The 11,065-nt window shown below is 38.4% G+C and overlaps 2 protein-coding genes across 2 annotated transcripts; both read right to left on the reverse strand.

Moving 5' to 3' along the window:
* Window positions 1-1,215: 1,215 nt before the first annotated feature.
* LOC103134507 (interferon-induced transmembrane protein 1-like) lies at window positions 1,216-2,971 on the reverse strand. Its single transcript, XM_007546778.2, has 2 exons — window positions 2,375-2,971; window positions 1,216-1,608 (listed from the first exon to the last, which is right to left on the reverse strand). Exons 1-2 carry the CDS (start codon window positions 2,555-2,557, stop codon window positions 1,450-1,452), a joined length of 342 nt encoding a protein of 113 aa, XP_007546840.1. The 5' UTR covers window positions 2,558-2,971; the 3' UTR covers window positions 1,216-1,449.
* A 6,046-nt stretch (window positions 2,972-9,017) lies between these two features.
* On the reverse strand, window positions 9,018-10,226 carry LOC103134509 (dispanin subfamily A member 2b-like). The gene is made up of 2 exons (XM_007546779.2): window positions 9,958-10,226; window positions 9,018-9,417 (listed from the first exon to the last, which is right to left on the reverse strand). Exons 1-2 carry the CDS (start codon window positions 10,132-10,134, stop codon window positions 9,253-9,255), a joined length of 342 nt encoding a protein of 113 aa, XP_007546841.1. The 5' UTR covers window positions 10,135-10,226; the 3' UTR covers window positions 9,018-9,252.
* Between the last annotated feature and the right edge of the window lie 839 nt (window positions 10,227-11,065).

Here is an 11,065-nt window from a genome sequence, read left to right on the forward strand (position 1 = left end):
AATCAACGGGGAGGACAGGACAGAGACTCACAGGGAAACAGGACTGAACACAGAAAACTCAAAAATAAACACACAAAAACACGGATCCTGACAGGAAGCTTTTATTAAGCCTGGGCAGCAAAGGCCTGTTGTAATCACATAATTTCTTATTGTTTTTCTGACATTATATGCTGCCTTTTGGAGGCTTTAACATATTAAAATACTCACCAAACTTCACCTGAAATAGTGTCCCAAGTAAAATTTTCAGGTTCCAATGGAATCTCAAGTGGGCGTGGCCAAACTGCTCTGCAGCGCCCCCTAATCTAAGACAGGACAAACCATAGGTCACAAAAATCTGAAATTCTGTGCATAGGTAGATCCCTCCCCCAAAGTCAAGAAAAAAAGTCTCTTGGAGGTACCACCTAAAATGTACAGGTAGGCGGCCATTTTGGTTCAAAGGGCAAATTTTGGTCATTTTCACGTCTACACACCTCGAACTTTAACAAACTCCTCCTTGGGAATTTTGAGTTACTGGCTTTATTTTTGGTCAGTATGTAGTTATGCGATGGGGGAGTAAAAGTTATCAAAATCGTTTAGAGCATGTTTAGGGGGCGTGGCCAGACAGTGAAGTTGGCGTACTGGCCAAACCAAACAAAACACTATAACTTTCACTCACAATTGTCAGTGAGTGAAAGTTATAGTTATATAACCAAAGATGGCATCATTCATACCCAAACTAGTTATGAATGATCCGGGTTGGTGCCTGACGATCCTATGCCGTCATGTTCTGACGTCATCATGACATTTTCTGATCTATATTCTCTCCATAGCCATTAGCATCTGTCGATGAGCTTTTTAAAAGTCACCCTCTGATCTAGGCCACCTTCTATCAATCTATTTTACTTTTTACTTCATTTATTGCTTTTGATGTAAAGCTGGCTTGGATTGTGATGAAACCTCTGACTGTCACCTCCAAGTTTCTGATTAAATTCTGTTGTCAGAAAGCAACATATTTTAGTGCTCTGTGAAGAACATATTTTCTTCTACTTTTGAAGCAATATAAGGTTCCTGTTTCTCAATGCTTTCAACCTTAATGATTTCAACCTGTGAGAACATTTCAAGCAACAATAACAGGATGTGACTCACTCCTGCTTTACTTTCCAAGTTTCAGAAACCGATGTGACCAAATCTGCTTTTCAGAAAAAGACCCTCCTTCAGGCTCTCATTGGTCACTGCAGCTTTAAACACTCATATTTATTCACTAGGTGTTTACAGAATGTGATTTTTTCTCACTCAAGGCTGTTGTTAGTCATGGGATGAGCTGGTTTCAGTGGCATGTTAATTACATACATACAAACAGTGGGTGTGATGGAAGAATAACATTTTCCACAACAAGATTTGACATAAACAGACTTTAACTGTTTTATTTTGGCACCAGAGCAAATCGTCCTCATACAATATGAAAGTTGGTTAATTGTTATAACGTCTTTCAGACACAGCAATGACCACCACAACGTAAATAAAGACCGTTAAAGAAGTCAGGACCACGGCCACGATGTTGAAAATGCGAGCGGAGGAGGCGTGACGTTGGGCTCCATTCTGATCTCCAAGCGCCTTCCGGTCTCTGGCCTGAAAGAAGCAAAAATATATATATTATTTTAAAACTGGTTCATTTGCAGAACATTGGGTTATTCTCCATATGAGCTATTGTGGGTCAAACGGCAAAGTTTCATCAGGCTTACTGCCTGAAGAAACATCGGGACTTTTATCTTTGATTTGTTGTACCACAACTTGACTTCTCATTTTTGACACACACTCTTTCAAAGTAGAAAATAGGAACTTTAAATGTTTTTTTAAACCCTTTGCAGTTTATGATCCTGCAGTTTGGAGATATTAATCTGATTTTGGAACTGGGTTTGACAGAAATGCCACTTAAGTATATTTTTTTTTTAGTTTTGTGAAACAAAGGTATCACCAGTTATTTATCTTTAAACTTGAATAATCCACCCCACGTTACTCTAATTGCTACTCTCTAGGTTTCAGGTGTCTACTACTTGTGTTTCACCCTAATAATCATCAGCTCATGAGTTGTGTGTTCCTTTCCTTTTCCCCCTTTTTCTTTTAAAACAGGGGTCACCAACTCCAGTCCTCAAGAACTACCATCCTGCAACTTTTAGATTCACCTCTGCTCCAAAATGTCTGAATTCCCTCACCAGCACTCATTCCTCTCTGCAATAGGCTGGAAACGAGCAGTTTATTAGATCCAGGTGTGTTTGAGCAGAGACGCATCTAAAAGTTACAGGATGGTAGCCCTCGAGGACTGGAGTTGGTGACCCCTGTTTTAAAGTAACAAACAGAACCTGGCTATATTAAGGAAATTATTTTATTAACTCACCCTGACAGAATAGATGAGAGCCCCCAATCCAAGACAGCAAAAATTTGCGTAGACAAAGCTGCACAGCGACCAGACCAGATAATCCTTTGTGGGCTCAATGGGGACGTTCACTACGGTGTGCTGAACTCCTCCAGGATCCCCAGGGTGTCCAGGGTACGGCTCGTTGGCGTAAACAGGATGCATGGCTCTCAGCTCTGTTGCAGATGGTAGGTGTATCTGAAGAGTTTCTTGAAGTACTGTCACATTACTTGGAGTAGATGTACTTTTTATGGAGGTTGTGGTTTTCACTGTGGAAATTGTAACCACTGAACAAAAGAGGAAGTGCAAAACACAGTGAGTATGATTGCCAAAACGCTTTGTGAAAGCACCATTATGATCCTTTATTCAACTCAAACAAGGTTTCGCCAATCACAAGGCAGGCTTTAAAATTTTAAAATATTCTGCTTTTAATGTGAAATAATCTAGTCCATGTTTGAGGAAGTTAATTATTGATGTCCTTAAATGTGAGCAAATTAAACATGCTGGAAAATGAGGCAGAGTCGTCCTTTATCCACATCTGAAATTCGGATCTGCAATCTCAAGCCAACTTCAGCTCTGTGTTATACTACATGTTTATGTTTGACATCATGTTAGCTCAATCAGATCAATCAATCAAATTTTATTTGTATATTATATTTCAGCAACAAGTTCTTTACGTCATAAAAACACAAAGAATCAACAATCGAAACCTTACATTTAGTCAAGTGCCATTATTAATTTCTTAGTCAATTATGCTTCAAAGGAAACTCCAAACAGGTGTGTTTTTAGTCTAGATTTAAAGGTACTCAGTGTTTCAGCAGTTTTGTAGTTTTCTGGAAGTTTGTTCCAGATTTGTGGAGCGTAGAAGATTACAGAAAACTCTGTCAAAAGAGCAAGTTATTGCATGTAACGTGAAACAAATTTTGTGAAACAAAGGAACCACCCGGTGATCTAAAGTTACTTATGAGTCACTTACAGACAGGGGCGCAGCATAGGGGGGGAAAAGTGATGACAATTCTGGGGGCCCTGACCAACAGGGGGCCCTCCACAATTTATTGTTTTATTTATTGTTGATAGAAATAAAAAAAAATAAAAAAAATTGGGGCCCTGTCAATTACAAAATTAATCACATTGTATTTTCGAAGATTGTTTTTAAGCAGTAAAAATTTTATGTTCCCACTCCCAGACCAAAAAACACGTCCATATTTGCGCTGAACCACCCCCCTCCGCCCTGCATGAAATGGTTCGTTCCTGCTTGGAGCGCTTCACCGTGAAGATGTTCAGCTGCAGACAGTGGAAGACACAAACTACTGTGGCAGTTACTATGCTGCTAAGAAAAGTAATAAAGTCAAGTTTTTAAAAAAATTAAAAATAGAGAGAGGGAGAGAGAAAAAGGCAAGCGTGTCAATTTATAGCTCAGTTTTTCTCTAAGAGGTAGGTAGACTGTGTGAGATTACCAACCATTTAGCATAATTAGCTTAGCTACAGACTACTGATTACCTCAATTTCACTAGCATTTAATGAATCAAGGAAAAAAACTTACGAAGATATTCATATATTTAACTTGTCCCTTGTACCTTTTGCCACTTAACAACAGATGAGTCAGCAGCAGCTCTAATCCATGTCCCTCCTGACCTGTTCTCTCCTGAGTGAAATTAAAGCTGCAGTATGTCACTTCTATAAAAAAATAAATAAATCCACATACGTGTTAAAACTGTCATTATGTTGTGACATTATGGTATGAGAGGTAATCTGTGAAAAATCTATTTCTTCTGCCTTCTCCCAGTGCTCTCTAAAAACTACTAGAGAGCACTGGGAGGAGAGGCAGGAGAGTTTTAGTGCTGTCAATCACAATCTTATGTGGCTCATCCTTCCTCCCCCTTGCTCTGTGCTATTCTGTAGATAGCACAACCTGTTGTAAATGCTCAGTCTAGTTAGCATAGCTACCAGTGATGGCAGATAAACGATTTTCCTGTAATGATAAGTTGTTTCTCCACCATTAGCACGTTTAGCAGTGAATGAATGAGGTTGATTGACAGCACTAAGACCCTCCTATTGGTTCTGATTGGTTGTTTTGGTCAAAACGATGCAGTATTTTAGCTAGCCATAGTAGTTCAGGGAGGAGATTGATTGTTTTCACAGATTATCTGTCTCATAACAAACTGCTACGACATGGTGACAGCTTTAACAAATATGGAGAAAACATATTTTTTATTAAAGTTATGTACTGCAGCTTCAATAAAATGCAACTACATAGCATTTTTTTTTAGAAGTCTGGATTGCTTTATGTGTATTTTGCATGTTGCATATGACTGTTGCTCATGGGCAGACATTTCAGTAATCTAAAACTAATAGAAACAAATTAAGCAACCTGCATACTGTATGCAGACTGAATTTTACTCTTGCATGTAAAATTCATGAGCAGTAAATATTGTACTTGTTATCAGTACTGGACCAAAGAAAGCAAGGCAGTTGCAAGCCTTTGAAATTGTGACACTTTTGATGGGCCTGTATGACAGACAACTTTTGGGGCTTGCTATGTGTCTCTGCTTATTTCCAAGCCCAAATAAGCAACTTCACATTCAAAAACAAGTCCAAAACCGCAACCCGCGACTCATTAAATTTGCAAGCCCAATGCTGCTTATAATAATCGGGCTTGGCGACAGAAACTCAAAATAGTTCTTTTGTCCAGCAACAAAATGCGCATCTCCCTCGTCCCTCCAGAAATTGTTTACGTTTCTGTCGCTGCTGATAATTGTCGCATAGAAACCGCGGTCACTTTGGGAAATAAAATTAAATTACCGTATTTTCCGTACTATAAGGCGCACCTAAAAACCTTAAATTTCCTCAAAAGCCGACAGTGCGCCTTATATATGGACCAATATTGAGCCACAACAGGTCTAGCAACTACGGCAAGCAGCCACCAACTTCATTTTCACCCATAGAAGAAGAAGCGTGCGGTGCATGCTGGGATAGTTGTCAGAACGCTGGTTTGTTATTAAAGTTTGACTGACCTATCTACCTACTGACCGTCTAGAATCAGGTCGTCTGCAGGTCATTTAGCACCACGTTCTCCGCCAACATGCTGGCGAACGGAGAAGGGTGACCATCGTCCGCCCCGGCCCAGTCGCGGTTTTGTTGACGTTCTGTTTAGTGCAGCTCCATCTAGTGGATGCATAACATAACTCCAGCCCCTACTATAGCGTCTGTTCTATGCGCCTTATAATGCGGTGCGCCTTATATATGAAAAAAGTTNAAGCTGCACAGCGACCAGACCAGATAATCCTTTGTGGGCTCAATGGGGACGTTCACTACGGTGTGCTGAACTCCTCCAGGATCCCCAGGGTGTCCAGGGTACGGCTCGTTGGCGTAAACAGGATGCATGGCTCTCAGCTCTGTTGCAGATGGTAGGTGTATCTGAAGAGTTTCTTGAAGTACTGTCACATTACTTGGAGTAGACGTACTTTTTATGGAGGTTGTGGTTTTCACTGTGGAAATTGTAACCACTGAACAAAAGAGGAAGTGCAAAACACAGTGAGTATGATTGCCAAAACGCTTTGTGAAAGCACTATTATGATCCTTTATTCAACTCAAACAAGGTTTCGCAAATCACAAGGCAGGCTTTACAATTTTAAAATATTCTGCTTTTAATGTGAAATAATCTAGTCCATGTTTGAGGAGGTTAATTATTGATGTCCTTAAATGTGAGCAAATTAAACATGCTGGAAAATGAGGCAGAGTCGTCCTTTATCCACATCTGAAATTCGGATCTGCAATCTCAAACCAACTTCAGCTCTGTACTATACTACATGTTTATGTTTGGCATCATGTTAGCTCAATCAGATCAATCAATCAAATTTTATTTGTATATTACATTTCAGCAACAAGTTCTTTACGTCATAAAAACACAAAGAATCAACAATCGAAACCTTACATTTAGTCAAGTGCCATTATTAATTTCTTAGTCAATTATGCTTCAAAGGAAACTCCAAACAGGTGTGTTTTTAGTCTAGATTTAAAGGTACTCAGTGTTTCAGCAGTTTTGTAGTTTTCTGGAAGTTTGTTCCAGATTTGTGGAGCGTAGAAGATTACAGAAAACTCTGTCAAAAGAGCAAGTTATTGCATGTAACGTGAAACAAATTTTGTGAAACAAAGGAACCACCCGGTGATCTAAAGTTACTTATGAGTCACTTACAGACAGGGATCCATCTAGTGGATGCATAACATAACTCCAGCCCCTACTATAGCGTCTGTTCTATGTGCCTTATAATGCGGTGCGCCTTATATATGAAAAAAGTTTTAAAATAGGCCATTCATTGAAGGTGCGCCTTATAATCCGGTGCGCCTTATAGTGCAGAAAATACGGTACAAAAGAAAATAGTAACGTACAGTGATATGTAACTTTAATCTGATTACTGGATTTGAAATAGCTACGCGTTAGATTACTTGTTACTGAAAAAGTGGTCTGACGCGTTACTGACATCACTGGTCAGGACTATAACTTGACATCGAGTCAAATCATGTTTTTGGCCAATTTTGAGAATATTTGCAGTAAAATCAGAAAGCATGTGGGGATCTGATGATTTTATGGATCTGTGACAAACAGGAGGGACATACTGATGTAATTTGGAGACTAGAGGGCCACATGAAAAGCTGCGGCAGGCCAGATTTGGTCCCCGGGCATCGAGTTTAACACATGTGCTCTAAAGCAATAGTGTCCAGACTTTTTGTCATGGTCGCCAAAAATGTTGAAAGTAATCAGCTTGTTACAGAATTTAAATGTTTTCTATTATTAGTTTTACTCAACTTGCAATGCCACCCTCATTATTTTCACTTTACCTGCTGAACAATAATCAAGGGGAAAAAAAGAAAACAACCCACATACAATCTTCTTAGTTTTTCTGCTTTATCTCTGTCAGGGTTTTTTTGTGTGTTTTTTTTTTTTTGTTTGTTTGTTTATTTTTTAGTTCTGTGTAGTGTCGGTGACACAAACAGGATGTGACTCATGCTTCCTTTGTTTTCCAAGTTAGAGATTTGGCTAATGAAGTTGCAGTTGCAAAGGTTGCGGTAAATAAAACATGTGGTAAACAGGACATGACACTCTGATGTAATTCAGTTATTCCACATTACAGAGAAATTACCGCAACAGTGACGCAAAACACTTAAAGAGAAGAATAGAAATAAATGATGCAGTATGTATATCTGTTTCCCGTCATTTGCAATTTATTCATTTGTGACCACAAGGTCTTTGCAGAAGATGTGATGTTTTACCCCTATTGTCAATTGCAGCTTTGTTTTCAAAAAGTTTGCGTTTTAAGCTTCAACTTTATATTATTTAAAATCCATTTCCTTTCAGTTTCACAGTAGTTGCTGGCAGCCGGTTTAGATCATACCTCAACAGTTTGATTATTCCTTTTCTATATTTATTTAAGGCACGAAGGATGACATTTAATAGTACTTACCATATTTTCTTGCCATTTGTTTTTCAACTGAATAAAAACAGGAAACAAATGGAAACCGGTACTGCTGGCATTAAGAAATAGATTTAGAAATATCCTCCTAGAGTTTCACAGTGGGAAAATTCCAGTGTGCAGCCAACAAATTAGAGGTAAGCAGACACAGACATATTTAAACTAATGTAGAATATTAGTTAAAAAATATTAATTAAAAAATAGCACACTGTGTTTAAAAGAAATGTACAACTACGAATGGTCATTTAACAAAAACAAAATACACATCCTTGTGTATTTGTGCATGAAAAACAACAAACTACTTCATTACAAAAAATATAAACAACTGCAAATGACAGCAGGGATTTAAAAACTCATTGAGTTTGTTGGGAACAGAGATGGTTATAACGTCTTGCAGCAGCCAGGAGGAAGGATCTACAGTGATGCTCTTTTGTGCGCCTAAGATGGAGCAGTCTGTCACTGAAGACACTCCCATTATCATTAAACAACAAGATAATTTTAAACTACTTCACCTGGTTTATGTGATCTTCTGAAACATCAGTGGCTCAAAAAATATAGAAATATCACCTAAAATGTATAATTTCACATTCTTAGGTTTCAAAATGAAAATGTTTATCTTACACATAGTTGAATGCTAGCAGGAGCAGCAGATTCAGTCTAGTCATGTTCTAAAAAAAAAGAAGTTGCCCTTTTCTATAACTGCCTTTGTTCCATTTTAGCACAAAATATATCTTAGATATATTTTAAGTTGTGCTTTTGTTTTGTTTTTTTTGCCAATTTCAAATTTACTAAACTCCACTAAGTACAAACTTGAAAAACATGTTGTATGTTAAAAATAGTTCATATATTGATTAGTCTGACTCCATTGACACTGAAGTCAACATTTACACTCTCAGTGTCCATTAATTTCACCATGGGATTAACTGACCTTTCTATGACCTTGTCTGATTGGTGCGGCTTGTTTTCTCATGACTGTTTGTTCAATTCTGCATCACATATCATAAATGTAATGATTCCTTTGTCATAACAATCCCAGGTTTCACTTTTGGTCACAAAGATTTCTGTCTTTATTACCCCCACTGTGTCAGTTTGTCACCAAATATACATATTTGTTTAAAAAATTACACAGGAAACTCTCCACACAGAAAAAAGGACGTTTCTGTTGTTTTCTTTTTTATTATCATCACGGTGCCAGCTTTTCATTCATCTGAGCTAAAAAACACACCGCGGATTTTAAGGAAGCGAACTTTATGCAAGTGGACTTCCTTGTTGCCTCAGATCTTACTACTAGTACTACTGTTGCAGTTTTATTTTGGCACCAGAGTGCAAACAGAAAAGCAAGGGAGTCACGATGTTTGAAAAGCCCTCATAGCTTACACAAGTTTAGTGTCATCTATGATTTTTTAAAGAGATTGCAATCACAATAATGGGCACAACAATGGAGAGAACAATGACTAGTGATGCCAGGACGGTCGCCACGATGTTAAGAGTCCGAGCGGTGGAGGCGTGACGTCTGGCTCCGTCCTGATCTCCAAACATCTTCTGGTCTCTGGCCTGAAAGCAGAAAACATATATACTGTATTAATAACTGGTTCATACTGAGAACATCAGGTTCTCCCTTATTGCCTGCTGCATCTTTGGGACTTTTATCTCTGATTTACCAAATCACACATTGATTTATTTATTGATTGATTTATTTTTAGAAAAACACACACTCTTTCAAAGTAAAAAATGGAAAGTTAAAATACATTTTTAGTCAATTTAGCCTTTTGATTCACCCAGTTTTGAGGTCTTAATCTGGTTTTTTTAACCTGGTTCAGTAGAAAGGCCATCCATACCATTGAACTACCTTGATGTTTGAGTTTTGTGAAATTAACCTATCAAACTGTGATTTAAAGTTATATGTCTCTAATCCTGAATTATCCAGATTATTCAAATTAGTCTCTAGATTTTAACAAATTTGTCCAAACTGCATAAAATTCATTTACCAAAAGGAGAATCAGAAGCCAATTTGAACACTCTTCATGATTTCTGTCCTTTTCAAAGACGCTTAATTTAAGACAAATTAAAGAGAAACTATTAGCATAAACTCACCTTGACAGAATAAATGAGAGCCGCCAATCCAAGACAGAAAATATTTCCATAGACGAAGCTGCACAGCGACCAGACCAGATAATCTCTTGTGGGCTCAATGGGGACGTTCACCACAGTGTGCTGAACTCCTGTGGGACCCCCAGACTGTACAGAGGACACTTCATATACATGATCCATGCCTCTCAGCTCAGCTCCAGGAGGTATGGGGATCTGAACAATCTGTTAAAGAACGGCCTCACTACCTGGAGTGGGTTTTGTTTTTTTAAGTTGTCCTTGCTTAACAGGGGAAATTTCATCACTCAACAGCAGTTGGTATGCAATCCTGTCATTTCCAGTTGCTTTGTATGACGTCGAGCTTTTCCTCTCTTTCTTCGTAATAATTTGTTTGTTTTTGGATATGAGGAAATATTAACTTTGAATCTTTATAAGCCTGACTTTGCATAATAATATAAGAAGTTATTTTCAAAGGTTATTGATTTGGGGTGCTGTGGTGGCTCGGGGGTTAAGCACAACCCAAATAATGAGGCCTCAGTCTTCAATGCAGCTGTTGCAGGTTCGATTCCTGGCCTGGTGACCTTTGCTGGATGTCTTCTCTCTCTTTAACTATTTTCTTGTCTTAACGCATGTCAAATAAAGACCACTAGAACAAAAAACAATTAATAATAATTGACTAGGGGCGTGGTACAGCAGCAGCAATTGATGTACAGAGGCCTCTCATAACCCACTTTCCCATCTATCTACTGTGGAATAAAGACCACCGGAGCCAAAAAAATCCTTAAAAAAAGTAATTGATTAAACATGGGAGTGAAGATGGACTCATGAAAACAAGAATCAGAGGGCAAAGTTAGTTTCAGTCGGAAATATTCCAGAAAGACCAACAAAATGCAAGAAAGTAGCAAAACTTCACAACCTTCTAAACTAAAAGGTCGGTGAAGGAGGACGTTGATCAGAGTAGCTGTCAAGAGGTCAATCGAAACTTTAGAGGAGCTGCAGAGATTCACGGGTCAGGTGAGAGAATCTGTTGCCATGACAACTATGAGTTCAGCCCTCCACAAACCAATCTGGCCTCTCTGGTAGAGTGTGCAGGAAGAAGTCTGTGTTTGAAAGA

Source organism: Poecilia formosa, unplaced genomic scaffold, assembly GCF_000485575.1.
Source record: "Poecilia formosa unplaced genomic scaffold, Poecilia_formosa-5.1.2 Scaffold17, whole genome shotgun sequence".
Lineage (NCBI taxonomy): Eukaryota > Metazoa > Chordata > Actinopteri > Cyprinodontiformes > Poeciliidae > Poecilia > Poecilia formosa.

Bases quoted from the DNA above. Each gene is read 5' to 3' on its own strand.
- LOC103134507 (XM_007546778.2), bottom strand. From the start codon at position 2,557: ATGCATCCTGTTTACGCCAACGAGCCGTACCCTGGACACCCTGGGGAT. The intron at 1,609-2,374 runs GTGAGTTAATAA...TGCTTCTTTCAG, and splicing joins CTCTCATCTATTCTGTCAGG to GCCAGAGACCGGAAGGCGCT.
- LOC103134509 (XM_007546779.2), bottom strand. From the start codon at position 10,134: ATGGATCATGTATATGAAGTGTCCTCTGTACAGTCTGGGGGTCCCACA. The intron at 9,418-9,957 runs GTGAGTTTATGC...TTCTGCTTTCAG, and splicing joins CTCTCATTTATTCTGTCAAG to GCCAGAGACCAGAAGATGTT.